Raw genomic sequence first — 17,113 nt, forward strand, 5'->3', positions numbered from 1 at the left:
TCCAAGTACTTTTGTCATTCATCTTGTCCTCCACTAATTTGGCAAAATCGATGGCTTGTTCCAGAGTTTCAGGCAAATGCATACGTACCTCCTACCTATTTCTGTTTCAACTCAGATTCAAAGAAACTTTGGAGGCTCACATCATTTATTCCGATCACCTGATTGGCCAGATGTTCAAACTGTGATTGATATTCAGTCACTGTAGTGTTTTAGGTCAGTCGACCAAGCTCTCCTCTCAAGTCACGATACCTGGAAGGGCCAAATCTGCTGCGCAAGGCAATCAAGAATTGTTCCCAATTTCTCAGTCGTCCATTCCTATCCATCCAATGGTACCATTCTTCTGCATTACCATCCATGTGAAAGGAAGTTAGTGTAAACTTCTCAGCATCAGTGAGGTTATGAAAACCGTAGAACTGCTGAATTTTGTGGATCCATGGTTCTGAATTTCTGCCAAAAAATTGAGGAACTGTAAGTTTCATTGATCTAAAGGCATTATTCCCAGCTTCTAAATTGGCAGGACATTTTCTTCATTTCTATTTGGTGCTTATGGACCTGGAGAAACAAAGAGATTCATGAATCTGACTTCAACAGACCTGCTAATCAGCCAAGGTTTATGGAGAATTACATTCAGGATATCAGACAAGCGATGGGTAGACAGGTTCCCCAGCCTTCGAATCAGACAGCTCGCAATTTGGTTCGATGAAAAGCCCCCCATGTGGGTTGGATGAAAATGAATGTAGATGCAGCAACAAGATCTACTTCTAGCTTGGCGTCCTGTGGAGGCCTCCTCAGAAATGATCAAGGCAGTTGGGTGGCAGGATTTACCTATTTGATTGGCAATTGTGATACTCTAACTGCATAGCTTTGGGCAATTTTAAAAGGGCTTAATACTGCATGGGAGGTGAATATTAACAAGCTTATTGTGGAAAATGACTCTCTACAGTCCATTCAATCGCTGACTGGGCAAAGGAGCATCAGCCACATACAGGCTCTGGTAGAAGCTATCCAGAAGTGGAAGGAGAAGGATTGGCAACTTGTCTTTAGCCATGTGCTAAGAGAAGGAAACTCTTGTGCTGACTGGATGGCCAAATCTGCCTTCCAGGCACATAATGAATTTGTTTTATTGTCTAGTATCCCTTCTGGTTTGGATCTGTTGTTACAGAAGGATGCTACTAGTAGATAGCTTGTTTGTTTTCTGTTTTTGGGATTAAGCCCCTTCTGTTTACTAAAAAAAAAGGCATTGTTCCCAAAGAACCTTCCCAGGCCTTCGTTTGATGAACTCTCTATTTTAGTTTTGTGTTTCTGATTCTAATCCATTTTTGCCTCCATTAGCGTTAACTTCATATTCATTTCTTGCAACAGTTTTCCCAAGGAATTGAACTGATCCTCATGTTGTGTCAAGCGTGTCAAGCATTCGTCAATTGCATTGTGTTTGACTGAGCTGCGAGTTCCTTCTGCCATGATCGATCCAGAAGTTCCTCTCAACGAAAGCACCAAAAAATGATAGCTACTACACAATTCTAACAAAGATTAAGTATCTGTGTAGTATTGGATATCTGTATAGTATTGGATTAACAACGACAATTTGAGGCTGCCGGCAACTCCATAATTACATAAGAGAAAGAAGAGAATCCAATGTACGTTTTGAGATGAGATCTACAGAGTAATCAGATCTCCTATTTCCTCGAAAAGAGACAACAAAGCCACTATGGGTTTCTACACTCCAGGCCCACTACAGGTAATACTTTATTTGGGCCTTCCTTCCTTTATTTACTGGGCCTTTAGATAATCCTTAGTCCGTCTACCTCTCATATCTACTCTATTTCCCCTTTTAGGAACTTCTTCTGCTTGTCTACGAGGTTCCTCCACCTCTTCCTCTGTCAGTTATTTACCGCTGCCACATGTGTCCTCTCTGTCTTGCCAAAGGATCGTATCAGTTTATTACTTTTGCAAAATTAATCCCTTTTATTTATTTCACAAGCATTTTACTGATTTTGTAGCATGACAATGTCACAATGTTTTCATCATTATATCGAGCATGCAACGGTCGAATGTATTAAAAACGAAACTACAAGTAGTTTTATACGATGAGGTTTCCTCTAAAGCTCATTTAAATTATACCTTCTTCTCTTTTAGTTTCAATGGGACATCTTTTCATAAAAGGCGAAAATTTTAAAACGAAGGATAACTAAGCATAAAAAGCTACCAACTAAAAGAAAAGGTATTACTTATTAAGAAACAGAAAAAAAAGTATTTCTAAATTATTAATATTCAGTTAAAGAGGCAGAAAAGTAGACAAAAAAATGGAAACTAAACATTTATGTTAAAGGTGTGTTTGGTACAAGTTTTTGTAAAAGATACCTAGGCAAATGGAAGTGGTATTTTTATTTGTCCATATTTGGTATCAAGTTTTAAAAAAATTTGCTGGGAAAATTATTTGCCCAATATTTGGTTTTTGTGTGTAAAAAACTGTTGAAAAAAACCACCTACAAAGTGATATTTGCTTATAGATGGGAAAATTCAAAAAGGACAGCAAGCAAGGAGACCAAAATGACCCTGATGTTGAGAAAAACTATTCAGCAAACTAAAATTATATTTTCCCATTTTATTTTACTCAAATTCTTTCACTTATATTTTACTTTCAACCGAAGATAGACTTAGTAAACTAAAACCAATTTTTTCGGCCTATCAAACAATTTTTTTTAAACTTTCTTACCAAACTCACTTTCCCACCATATTCCTAATAATTATATTTTCCTGATAAAAAAAAATTCTCTTCTAGCAAACACCATTAGGGATGCTGGCCTAGGTGAAAAGTTTTATGGCAAGACGTATCAGTGAAAGAACTGGTGTAATGCTAGCTTATTTGTTGTTTTATTTGCTACATTGGAGTCATTTATAATTAATTTTTCTTAGATTTTAGGGTGTCAGTTGAAAAGTTTTATGGCAAGACGTATCAGTGAAAGAACTGGTGTAATGCTAGCTTATTTGTTGTTTTATTTGCTACATTGGAGTCATTTATAATTAATTTTTCTTAGTTTTTAGGGTGTCAGTTGAAAAGTTTTATGGCAAGACGTATCAGTGAAAGAACTGGTGTAATGCTAGCTTATTTGTTGTTTTATTTGCTACATTGGAGTCATTTATAATTAATTTTTCTTAGTTTTTAGGGTGTCAGTTTTATTTTCCTCTCGCATTCTTAGTCATTAGCTACATGTATTTGATCTTGTAAAAACTCTTGCCTACAATTTAAATACCATTTCTTTCAAAAATAAAAATAAAATAATATCCTGCCCTTATAAGAAAAGTAGGTATAATATGTAAAACTAAAGATAATATGTAGAACTAGATGATTTACTTCAATCAGAACATTTTTGATCATTTGGTTTCTCGTATCAAACTTTTGATCAGTTAATCATATCAAATCATTTATTTCACGACCGAGCGAGGCGAATACTGTGAAATTTTCATACTAAGGTAAAGAGATCACAAGGAGGAAAAGAAAAGTATACTCGTTTGCAACCCCAAATAGTAGCTTTTAAAAATAAACTTGGAACAGTAAAACTAACATCAGCAGTTATGTCAGTACCACTAAGTAGCAATGCACAACAATAACAATAATAATAGCCCTGGCTAATACAAGATAGAAAAACAAAATGCACCAAACCAATGTGAAGTTCATACTCCTGACTTGCGCAATTCAGCAGCTCCATGTGCAAAGTGACATCTTTCTCCAAAGGTGCAAGATCCTTTTGTAAAATTCTCACACAGCTTGGTCTTGAAGTTGCTTCCACGAGATGCTGGGGCACCAGGAAAACCTGGGGTGGATTTAGGTGGGGCAGACATTGACAGAGTCACAAGTAAATCTTTAACCATGTTACTTGCTTGTTCAATTTGTTCAAAGCTTCCCTCAAGTTCAATGTTTCTAAGATTTGGATCAGATTCATGTTCTCGGATTGAAAGTTTGGCACCTGTTTGGCGACAGATCTGCTTTGAGTTCACACCACCCTTCCCAATGATAGCTCCAGCAAGGGAAGCTTCTACACTGATCTTGGCAGTGGAATTAGCACCAAAGCTAGCAGCCCGACCAGGAGGAGCAGCATCCATTCGGCCACCCATACGACCAGTGGCTGTAGGTCCCATGGGACGACGATCATCAATTGATGGAGCAATAGGTTTGCCAAGTTCCCATTCACCATGGGCAAAATGGCACTTGTCACCAAATTTGCAGCCTTCAGCAGTATTGAACTTGTTACATACACGGGTTTTAACCCCAGGTGGTGCAGACCCATTAGGAAGAGGTGGTGGTGCAGCAACATTTCTAGATGGAGGTGGCGCAGGTTTTGCATTCATCCTCTGGGCAACAGCATTAAAACCTCCAGGAATATAATGCAAGAAGTGGCAGCTCTCACCAAATGGGCATCCAGCAGTGCTGCAAATGACATTTATGACACAATCAGATTATTATACCAAAGTATTATTATTATATAAAATGAAAGTGTCCCCCTTTTTCCACTCCCTGTTTACTACAGCAAAAGTGAACATAGTCAATAATTTCCACCTTAAGTTAGAGTTAGGAATGTAAATATGGAAAGGGATAATGGATTATTTGTCAAGATGCAAAGCAACAAAATAAACTTAGGACAACCAATCATCCAGTGATATGCATAATATGACTGTAAAACAGACACAGACATGCTATGCTCGACTAATTTTAAAAACGGCTACATTCCAAAACCAAATTCCTGAAAGGGAAACACTTAAAGCAGAAACACTCAGCCAAACACAGGCAAGAGACAGGTGATGTGGGGCAGAGATCTAGCAAGGCTCGCTTAAGAGGAACAGGAAACTGTGTTACATATAGTAAGGTAAAAATAGTATGCAATAAGACTATACCCTTCTTATAAATTTAGTTTTTATCAGTTTGAGCATACTCTCACTTCTTATAATTAGAGTAGTCCCTCTATAAAAGTAATGAAGTGTGATACCAGGGTCTATAAAATCTGTGGTATCCCTGTTTTTATAATCTTGTGCATTTTTAACCAGGTATAATTTTAGCATGGTGAGTCTTTCTTATGCTAAGTCAAGGCCTAAATGCAAACCAGTACAGATATTCCACTTTATATCCACCCAAAATATTAAGTCAACTGAGTCAACAAAATCTGAAAACTCTTACTTTGATCTTATAGGAGAAAATAAAATTGATAGAACGACCAGGTTAATCCACTGCTGGTCCAAAAAAATCATTATAAAAAAGCCATTGATGATAATGGCAACTCCACATCAAAGCAAAACAATGAGTTTACAAGTAGACACGTGGAAGCAGTGACTTATCTTCTGTCTGCTCAAAATATACCATCAATGGGACAATTTGTCAGAACAATGCTTATCACAATGTTATTGGTTAGCTTATGACCATATCTCATTGGCTTTAATACACAAAACAAAGTGTACAACCATTGGTGGGAAAAATCCAATGGTGGGTTTACAAATGGGATTAAGTTGATGAACAATAATACTATTTCCACCAATAAAGGATTTTTATACCCAATACGTCATTTATATTGAAAGCATTTTGAATAAAAGAGACATTTTATTGAAGATAAAAGAACTAACAAAGTTAGAATGCTATCAAGTAGTAACCAAAGCAGATCAAGAAGTCACAATCCCCCAGGAGAAAAAGGAAGGAGAAATTTTAAAAAGCACAATTACAATATTAGGGTGTCATACAGTTTACTTGATCAAATTCACCTCTAATTTTTGGCCACAAGTTTAATACAATTGGAATGTGAGACTGGATACAATAGACTAGTTGAACTTAAAGATGATAAAAAACAAATTTCTCTCTTGACAAAATTTAAGAGTACAAAACCATGATACTAATTTCAATGTATATATAACATAATTTTGATTGAGATCATACCTGACCCAACCAATCAAGGTTCATTGTATTAGCTAGTTAAATGCTTACCAATTGAAAGGTGAGTTCATAAGCAATAGAGCACAGTAAAAACTGAAAAGTTATTGTTAATTAAATGGAAGACAATGTTTACACTAATTAAGGAACAGGGTAAAAATGGACAAGGAAAATGATCAATTAATCTGTGCTATAATGTTCCCAATGCCAACGGTCATCCTGCAAATTGTTATCTTTATTGGACTCCATTAATAAACCATTATTCTGTAACAACTGGATTAGACCAAAGAACAGTATGCACCTGTATAAAAGCTTTGAATACCCAGTTAATTTGCAGAATTACACGATTTAGTTTTATAGCAATTACAACAATTAAATCTTAAAATAACTTATAATATAACACTATTAAAAATGGAGAAAATGCAGTTCAAAATATTTATTTAGATAGGATTAGATTAGAACCTGAAAAACTTGGTACATGGCTTCGATTTGCTTCCTACACCAGTTGATAAGGACTCCATTTCTGTTGCAAAACATTAATTACTTTTTCTCAGTTAACGTTTCTATCTTATTAATCTAGTAAACTCTTCCAAAACTTTTAAATTTTAAAAAAATTCTAAATTTTTTGAGTAATAATATATTGGAATTTAAAGAAAGGCTAAGATATACTAGGTCAACCTTGAACTTAGGGTCAGGCGAAATTTACCCCCTTGTACTTCTAATTGAAGCAATCATCCTTAACCTTTTTAATTTTAAAAAAATCTCACTTTTGAGTAAGAATATATTGGAATTTAAAGAAAGGCTAAGATGTACTAGGTCAACCTTCAACATAGGGTAATGTGAAATTTATTGTGCTTCCAATGGAAGCAGTCATCCTAAACTTGCAACATTGTGTAAATTACACTACCCTATGTTGCTAGCTATTTCCTTTAAATAAAAAAATTGTGTATGCAACAGGTATACAGTGTTTAAAATAAACCAGAAATTAAAAAGAAATTTGTTGGGGTAAAAAACTCATTATCTCCCCTTTTCTGTTTATTCACATTTGCTGTCTGTCTTACACGAATATTGCAAGAAAAAAGATTTTTCCTTTAATGTTCAATATGTTTTAGTTTACAATCTATTCCAAGTGTATACATGCAATCACATCCACAATTCCATCAACTATTTCAACAAAACAGTATAAGAAGGTATTTACATAGTTTCATGAGTTTAATCAGGTCAATCACTACAACCAGAGGCACAAGAGATGAATTGCACATAACCAAACAAAAAAAAATGTTTGATTATTTATAACTAATAATAAGTAAGGCAAAAGTGGATCAATGAAAGCAAAGGGTTATCATGTCTTTTAATATTTCACAGCCCTAACCATGAAATGCCACCCACTAAAGAATACACTCTGTCCAAAACAATTGCAGGTTTGTTAACATAGAAAACATTAACCAAATTAGTAACAAACCCATCTCCATAGAAACATGAATCAATAAACTCTTTTAAGATTAGTTTAATTATATTTCAATTACAAGTTTCTAGAACCATAAAAACGCAAACAAGTGCAACAATACAAAGCACAAATAAAAAGGGGGCAAATAAAAAAGTTGTAATGAAAAGAAATTGGAAAGTAAAACAAAAATGAAACCTTGCTTGGTCTTCTTAACGAAGCCATTATTGTTGAAACCAGCTTCAGGCCTTCCTCGCTTGCGGACATCCATTCCAGTAAGATGTAGATCGAGATCCAAACAAAAAGAATCACCTTATGAAAAAGTGCAAGGAAAACCCTAGAGAGAGAAACAAAGATCCAAAGGCAGAGAGAGAGAGAGAGTAGAAGAAATCGAAGGTGGCAAACAAAACCCTAACACTGGTGTGTTAAATAGAAGAGGGGTTTTGGAAAGAGAACAGAGAAACAGAAGCGAAGGGTTCGAAAGAAAAAGATAAACAGAGACACGCGAATATAAATACACACACGCGGTTATAATAATTATTATTATTATTATATTATTATTACAGAGACACGCGGTAAATAATGTTTTTAGGGTTTTAAAAAAATAAAAAAAAAAATATTTTCGACGCAGTTAATGGTTGTTGGTATTAGATTCCGCTGAGGTATGAGAAAAGAGAAAAAGCAAACAATTCCTCAATGTTTTGTTTTGTTAGCTCTCGCCCTCGCCCATCACGTCACGTGCTCCCTTCCCTTTCCCTCGTGACTTATGACGTGCTCATGATCTTATTATTATTTTTTGAGTGAGTGAAAAATGAAAATATTGTTACCAAAAAAAATTGAAAATCTAATTGTAGTAGAATGAATTAGAATTATTATTTTACTATATAGATAATATATAATGAAATTACAAACAAAGACATTTTATTATTTAAAAATTTAATAAATAAAAAACAAATTTATCCAATATTTTTAATTTAAAAAATACAATAATATTAAAAAATGAATTTTATTGTTTTCCTTTTTTTTTTTAATCATAAGCGATTGAAAATGAAAATCTAGTAACAGTAAAATGATTGGAGAACAATTTAAGACAACATATTTAAGTATAAGCAAATATAGGTGAAAAATATTAAATAAATCAAATTGAATCACATTATAAATAACTATATTTTATGAATATGTTTAAAAACTGAATATTTTTTAACCGGTTTAAGAACCAAATCATTTTTATCAACCGGGTTAATTCCAAAAACATGACTACTTTCTCGTTCAGTCTGATTCAACATAAAAATTTAAACTGAATCATGCATATTATTAGGAGTGTAAAAAAACCTTATGAACCAAATTTAGTCATGAACCATATTAAGTCGTGTAACAGCACTTGATCATTAATTGAGGAAATTTACGTATTTTAAAATTCTAATTTTACATGCATAATATGAATAATTTATCATATAAGTCTTCTATAAAATAACATTATTCTAGACTGTAAAAGTATAAACCGTTGAACCGACTTAAGGTATTCTAGTAACCCAGATATTAAATGGGAATTAATGTGTAATTAAGAGCGAAATTAGACAAAAAGGTTTAATTTTGAGTTAAGTCATTTTTGGGATAAAAGTGCAAATATTAAAAAATTTGGGACAATTTACAAAAAAAAAAAAAATTGGGACTAATTTACAATTTGGCAAAATTGATAAGACCCTAAAATTAATTAAAATATACCTTATTTCAACTCAATTAGCTAAAAATCGCAAGTTAAATGATTTAAGTTGTAAGAAGTAAAAAATAGAATAAAAGGGTAAAAAGGTCTTTCTACTCTTAGATTTTTATGTGTTGAATCGTAAAAAATTACACAATCATCTCACATAGTCATTTCATAAAGTGTTGAATCATCCATTCCAAAATTTAACTAAGTTACCAATAAATTCATCAATAATTTTATGACATCCATCACTCTAAAACATCCTTCTAAAACACTTTCATCTAATACACAATTTCAACTTGAGCTCTCTAACTACATCAATCACACAAATCAAGTCTAGAGTTCATGAAATTGATTCACCAATTTAACCAATAAAAGGTGTTGAAACTTACCCACAATCAACTCACAAGACTCCTCCAAGTGATCCCAGAGCAATGGCTTGAGCAAACAACTTCAAAAATCCCAAAATTCCCTTCAAATTTGTGGCTGACTTTGCCCTTTTTTCTCACAAATGAGAGGGTTTCAAGGGAAACTAATAGGTGGGATGTGTTCGGGTGATGATTTCCAACAACTTTGCTCACAAACTTTTCTTGATTCAGAGTAGTATTGAATGAGTTAGGAGGGATTGAAAATTTGAATCAAAACTTCCCCAAAGGCCGTGGAATAGGAGAGAGAAGAGGGAGGAAGGTGAGTGAATAGTGTCTAGGCCATGTTGTCATATTGTCACTTAAGAGGGGTGGTGTAACATCCCATGAATTTAGAAAGTTATATAAAATTCAATAAGGAATATGGAAGCTTGTTGGAATTCGAATTATAATTATATATATATTTAGGTTGGAATTAATTGGACTTAGGGAAATTATTTTTTTTGCATGCTATTAGGGATTAGTATGTATATTTTCTGAATTCGAATATTGGTTATAACTATGTGATTAATTTTGCTTCAAGGAATAAACCCCTTAATTAATAATTAGAGGGTACATAAAATAATAAGGCATGGGTTAGTTCATAAGATAGGAGAGCCCTTGGACATGAATTTTTGGACTCATTTCTCTCCATGGCCGACGGCCCAAGAACCCTAAGTGGGACTTATGTTCAGTCATCATCACTTAGTAACCCTCACACCTTATCTTAGAAAAATTACAAGGCTGTCCACTATTGGCCTAGAAGCTCCACATGGCAAGCTCATCCACCCTTGCAATCCCTTGTTATGCGCATAGGTTGGTAGGAAATTCTGATTGCTTGTAATCTTATACAACCTCAAGTCAGCCTTGTTAAGCATATATCCAATAAAGGGAAGGTAGTCAGCCTGCATGTAATCCTATTGGTTGGAAATCACACCTCTCCTTATCCTCTCTTCCCCATTGTGCGCATAGTGGGAGTAGGGCAAAGTAAAAATTCTGGTCCATTGCTAAAACACCATCAGTCCCACCTTGGTTCTTTCTTTTTATACGAACACCTAACAAAGTACCCACTCCAAAATATATTGTTCCTCAATTAAGTCAGAACCAAAAAACTCTACTTCACACCCCTTGTTCCCTTCCAAAAACTGTGACACATCAAAGGAAAGAACACAAAGAAAACCTTCTCTCATCTTCCACCTCCTTCTAGTCGCGAGCTCCTTGAGCAGGGAGCCAAATACTTAAGCATCTTCTCCTTTGTTTTCCTTGTTCAGCCGAAGGTCCATCATAAGGAGGTGAGCCATTCCCTCTTCTCCTTGTTCATCTCCACACACAAATCAATTCTCATTGGGTTTTTCTTTTTGCATGCACAAGGTTCTGCCTTGATTAAGCCACTACCTCCATTGCATGCTGCTGAGTTTGAGTTCTTGAACATTGGAGGGTGAAAGCTTGCTATTTGTTCGAGTTGGGGTCTTGGTGTGGAGACAAGAAAACGTAAGTAAACCTCAACCTTCCCTTGTGCTTCTTGTTGTTCGACTTTTAGGCATGATGAAAGATAGATCTTTGTTAAATTTTTCTCCTTGCTTCTACCTCTTTTTGAACCGATTGGGTCTTGTACTTACAAGCAAACAGAATCGTTTTTGGGAGCTGGAATATAGTCTCCTTTGTTGGGCATTCTGTTTTGTTGAAATGGGAGGAGGTAGCTAATGTTGCATGTGTAAAAATTTTATTGGACAGCTTGTGTAGAGACTGCCCTTAGCGCACCCTTAGGCTTAGTGTAGCTGAATATGTGAATAAAATATCATGAGCCTCTTTTTAGCGTTGAAAACCGAATGGGTATGCTTGGGAAAGCTTGGATTTTGTTGTTGTTTATAAGTGGATAAAATTATGTGAAGTCAGAATTTGTTAGTGAAAGAACCATGCAAACCGATTGTGAACCAAGGGCCTAGGGGAATAAAAAACGTTATGTAACGTATAGGGAAATTGTGGCATGTAATCCTGACTTGTTATATTTTTGCTTAGGTGCGCATAACCCCTAGAGTGTGGACTGCATTTGGTGCTGTGATTAATATTTGGGCACACAAGGTAAGTGTTTGGTGGTGAAGCCTATTGTGACTATTAGCTAGTGCATGCAATTTTGATTGTTGCTCACATGTGCCTTTGGATTTGTATTCTGTTAAATATCATTTATAATATGCCCTTGGACTTGACATGATGAATTTCTGTTTTGGAAATATTTGTTGTTCAAAATATTGGTGTTGAAAATCCATGAGAAACATGGTACTCTGATTCTGTCATGCTCATATACATCATAAACCCATTTGTTTTTTTTGTGCGTGCGAAACATATCATGGCATACACGCATTATTTTCATGCTGTTTGTGAACTATGAATATTTATGAAAAGAAACATTTGTCTGAGCATGCATCATGTAGGCATCCCTCTTGTACCAGAGAGAAGGAACCGTGGCTCAGTTCGCATAGGTCGCAGTTGGACTTCCCCTCTGATGGGTCAAATGGAATCTCCACTGTGTTAGTTAGTAGTGCGTGCACTGCAGTGCTATGAACGTACATTATTCAGGCGCTATATACGCATTCTGACTACAATTTAGTATCTGTTCGGAAATTTAATTGTTGATGCGACTGTTTTGGAATTCTGTATCTAGACTAATATTGTTGCTTTACTGGTTTTGCTATCACACTATTGGGATTTTTCTCACCCCTTTTGGGGTTCAATTTTTATAAAATTGCAGGAGGTCGGAGAAGCATTTGAAGGGCTATTATTTTGGATATGTGTTGTTTTATTTTGCTGCTTTGGAAACTTGATGTCTGTTCGCTGTTTGTTGGCTGTGTACTGAATGTTTAATGTTATGTAGTAATTTGAAGTCGGACAAGTTGAAATTTTTATTCTGTTTTGGAGCATGCTGTAGATTGAATTTTTTTTTATATTCGCTTAAGACTTATGTAATTCTGGTATTTAATTTGACAAACAATTTCTGCTGTTTAAATTTCGGATTTTTGGAACTAAGTTTTTGAGCACTTTGCGAGTTCTGTTTCTGGGGCTACAGACCTCCGATTGACATATAATTTATATGCACGTAAAGCCCCAGATGTCTAGTTTTTGATTATATAAACTTTGTGTCCAAATTATGAGAATTCGATTTTATATGATTTTTCAAAACAGGAGGATTTCTAGAAAAATTACACTTACAGCAAGCATGCGTTTTTTTATGTCCAGCTATTTTTCTGTGAAACCCGATTCTAATACAATGTTTTTTATTGGGACTGTAAAACGTACATTTTTATTGAATATATTGACGTTGGGACTCTAATCCGCGTAGCAGACTTCTCGCTTGGATGCATACAGGGGAGGGTGTCACAGGTGGGTCCCACCGCCACCTCACGCGTCCAAATTAATTCAAATCTTCCGCCTATTCCGCTAAACGTCCATAATCTCATAACCTTTTTAGAAACTATAATTTTTAACATTAACCATTGTCCTTTAATTACCCTTGATCAGATAAATCTGAAGTTTTTTCCAGTCGTTCAGAGAAATTGCAGTTTTAAGCTGTTATGCGCGTCGTGGACACGCTTCCCCAAACTTACTAATTTCCATCAATTTTCACCAGAAATCATATTTTCTAGACCTATATATCATTTATAACTTATATCCAAACCTAGAGCTCAAAATTCATTAGGCACGCTTTACGGTGCAACTGTACTGCGATATTTTTACCCGGTAAAAACACTATTCATCGAATTTTCCAAAACTTGCCTAACCATTCAATTTTTTGTTCTGAATCCATTTCCAGGGTTATTTTTATAATTTGAGACCTTCTACTCAAATTTTCCTTCCTAGGGTTACGTGTTTGGGTAATTACTGTTTTACCCTTCCTTTGTATTTTGGCCTTCATTTCAAGATTTTCACTAATCCTACCCTTTAATCCTTATTTCGATATATAATTATACGTTTTAGAAATACGAGATGTTATAATACACTGCAATTACATTCCATTATAACTTACAACAATTCCAATCATTTTTAAACCATAAGGCCGAAAGTTACCTTAAAGACTCCTAGGAAGATTTTTTATGAATTCAATCACTCCAATCATAATTTAACCACATCAACCAAATCACCAATATACTCAAACACTCTTCATCAAGCCACAACACAATTTACCATATTTTTCCTTAATTTCCTCAATATGGCCAAATATGTTCATGCCAAGGGCCAAGGAAATTTTTCAATAATTCACAAGCTTAAAACTCTTATAAAACTCCATAATTTATTTTGCAAACCACCACCAATCAATTACATCATCCATGAAAGACTTCCTTCACAAATCGTCATTCTTTCATCCTTGCAAATTTGTCTAAGTGTTGTCTATCGATTATTTATCCATATGAACAATGAATTCCAAAGGGAAATAGCCATAAAACATCTCTAACTATGCTCACCAACATACACATCATATTATGTCCAAATTTTGGATCCCTAAGAAATACACAGTGAAATTGAGAAATCTTACCACCTTTGGGTTCCTAGGCTTTCAGAGATCAATATAGAAGCTTCCGAGCAACAAAAACCACAAACATTGGCTACTTCCACCTCACAAAACCGCCACCTTCTAGCTCCTTGATCTCCCCACACACTCACTTTCTCAAGAAATTCTTTTGGGGTTTTTGAATCACCAAGAGATTCTGGGTATTTTTCATGTTGTAACTTTCTTGATTTGGTGTCAAAATAAAAAGTTGTAAATCTAAGCTAACCTATCAATGGAGGTTCGGCCAAGACACTTAGAGGAGGAAGAAGATGAGCTTTCAAGGCTGATTTCATGCTTAAATAAGCTTAGCCACCAATTTTAACTTTTTGAAAAAGTTTAGAAAATATCTAAATTCAATCTATTTAATTAATCTTCTTGAAATCTCAATTAATTTCACGACTTAGGTATTTTCATAAATTCAAGATGCATAATTATAGTTTAATAATGTAACAATACAATGTCAAAAAGATCCAGACAATTTTTGCATAATTCCACTTTTGCCCCTATTCACAAACTAACTGTACTTTTTCAAAAACCTCAAAATTCCTCAAATAATTCAAATAATTATTTCTCTTTGTTCTAAACACTTCTTTCAACATATATCCATTCACAGAATATTTATATGATTTTTGTAGTCATCGTGTGCCTAATAGACTCAGTTGATACCATTATCGTGACGCCTAACTTGTTATTTGCTAATGCATATAAAGTGGATTTGTCGTAGCCTCTAATGTACAAAAAAAGCATTGACACAACCTCCTTCCATTCACGGAGGCTGTAGGCTTGAACTAAGTGTGGTCTCTAGTTGGGATTGATATACTTGCATTCATCGTGAGCATCCTAACAATATTTATATAAGATTTACTCGAACGAAAACAATTGTGCACCTTGAAGACAACTCAAAAGGTACACATTTTTTTTTGATAATCTAAATGGTACACATTTGTACTATTGTTTCCCTAAAGTAATTGGTTGCCTAAGTTTGCTCTACTAAGGTAAACACCAATATAATTATGAACACTTATTTTGAAAATAGAATATATATATATATAAGTGTGTGTGTGTGTGTGTGTATATATATATATATATATATATATATATATATGATCTGGAAAAATAATAAAGACAAGGCCTAAATTAAAAGCCTTCATCACTAAGAAAGATGACAGTCAACAAAGGCTGCTACCATTTCTTTATCTCCTAAAGCATATCTCAGCAAAGCTCCTCAATATTAAAAGCCATATGACATCAAGCTACTCCTTCTACATACTGCTGCAAACATTATCTCCAAGCCTCCCACAAGAACCAATAAGGAGGAATCTGTACCTTCACCATGAAGAAAGGCATATCCCAAACTGGTCATCTCTCCACTATAAATACATATGTGTTAACCTAAGGTACACATTTTCTTCTACATAATTAAAACCTCCTTGAACCATATCTGACTTGAGCATCGGAGTGTCTTGCAAGTACACCCCCATCTCGTTCCATTGAAGACCCATGGATCAAAGCTGCTCCAACTGCAAGATGCTCTGACCCAAGGTGTAACAGCCAGTTACGTACCGATAATGCTATCATTGCATATGGTATTAAGCGCAGTTACAATTACAGTCATTGAGTTAATTAAATTACAGGAAAACTTTTTTCTTTGTTAAATCCTTATAGTTAAACATTACCCCATTTCCGTAATCAATTAAAAACAACACCGTAATTGTAAATGCAAAACTCGTGAAAGCATAAAACTTATTCATTATAACCCCTCCAAGCAATACCATTAACTCTAGATTATAAAAACACTTATTTTCAAAATTTATACTGTGGTAATCGATTACCTTTCTTGAGGTAATCGATTACCAAAATTTCAGAATGAGGCAGTAGCTCAATTTGGGCTCCCCTGTTTTGGGTAATCTATTACCTTGACATAGGTAATCGATTACTAAACTAGGTAACTGATTACCTATGAAAAGGTAATCGATTACCTTGATCACAGTTGCTCAATTTTTGCGTCCTCTGTTTCAAGTAATCGATTACCAATGAAAAGTAATCGATTACCCTTCTTTAAAAATGACAGATGACAACTTTTACAACACCAAATGGTTTATGTTTTCTACTCTTGACACTTTACTACTAAATATACTACTTACACAAGGACTAATGTAGGCTCTAGGCCCTTCCATCATGCATATTCATTATCAAATGTGTTTATTACAATGGTTCCCAATACCATAGCCATTTTAAACATCAAATGGTTTATTTACAACACAATGTCTCCAAATGCCTTTAAGCACCAAATATGTGGCCATGGACAAGTCTCATGCTCACTCAAAATATCAATACAAATCATAGGCATCAAAGTACAACAACTACATAGACTTAGAATCTAGTCATGAACACCACAAAAGCATAGAAATCTCAACATGCAATATGTTCATGATCTAAGTTCAAAATGCTAAATGTAATGCTATGTGCATCAAATATGATCCTCCAAAATACCATGCTCTCCATATGCACATCATGCTCAAACTTCTCTAAGCAGGCCTCTTGTCTGATGGTCCTCCATGCTCACCATAGCCTGAAATGATGTCCCCAAACGCGGGGTGCGATATACAAATGTATCTCAGTAAACCAAGGGTACTAGAGGATCACTCCACCCCATGACTCACTCAATGTGCAACAATAAACATCCTGTAAAATGCATAACATACACAATCACAACCAACTGGGCTCACATCCAAGAACATCCACACAAGGATTTTGTTCAAGGACCCCATCATATAACTCCCGGGAAGCTTCCTGGTGCCTCTCCCATGGATGAGACGACCCCATGGCAAAACTCAACTAGAACTCCTCATGAGCCCTATCCAGCGAAAATCCCACGTTTGGATCATCCTGGTATAGCTCCCAGAGTCGGCCCTACGGCAAAACCTGACCGGAATCCCCAAAGGATATCTCCAGCGGAAGTCCAAACCACACACATCTACTGGCCAGAGATCACAGACATGTCACCAAATCAAGTAACAATGTATGATCATACAATTTCGCACAATGTCAAAAGCACACAATATCCAACCATAACTTTTCACCAAGTGTGGTGGAGCACACA

At 35.0% G+C, this 17,113-nt stretch overlaps 1 protein-coding gene across 4 annotated transcripts; it reads right to left on the minus strand.

The window, feature by feature from the left end:
* Window positions 1–3,512: 3,512 nt before the first annotated feature.
* LOC133307899 (zinc finger CCCH domain-containing protein 36-like) lies at window positions 3,513–7,848 on the minus strand. 4 transcript variants are annotated; one of them, XM_061508462.1, is made up of 4 exons: window positions 7,557–7,848; window positions 6,377–6,437; window positions 4,313–4,429; window positions 3,513–4,141 (listed from the first exon to the last, which is right to left on the minus strand). In XM_061508462.1, the coding sequence occupies exons 1-4, from the start codon at window positions 7,627–7,629 to the stop codon at window positions 3,676–3,678; spliced, it is 717 nt and encodes a 238-aa protein (XP_061364446.1). In that variant the 5' UTR covers window positions 7,630–7,848; the 3' UTR covers window positions 3,513–3,675. The 4 variants fall into 4 exon arrangements, with proteins under 4 accessions (XP_061364446.1, XP_061364445.1, XP_061364444.1 ...); XM_061508461.1 differs by having other exon boundaries at window positions 3,513–4,127; window positions 4,260–4,429; XM_061508460.1 differs by having other exon boundaries at window positions 3,513–4,429.
* Between the last annotated feature and the right edge of the window lie 9,265 nt (window positions 7,849–17,113).

The sequence above is a fragment of the Gastrolobium bilobum genome, unplaced genomic scaffold (genome assembly GCF_033153095.1).
Source record: "Gastrolobium bilobum isolate Gb01-03AN ecotype WA unplaced genomic scaffold, APGP_CSIRO_Gbil_v1 utg18130, whole genome shotgun sequence".
In the NCBI taxonomy this organism is placed as follows: domain Eukaryota; kingdom Viridiplantae; phylum Streptophyta; class Magnoliopsida; order Fabales; family Fabaceae; genus Gastrolobium; species Gastrolobium bilobum.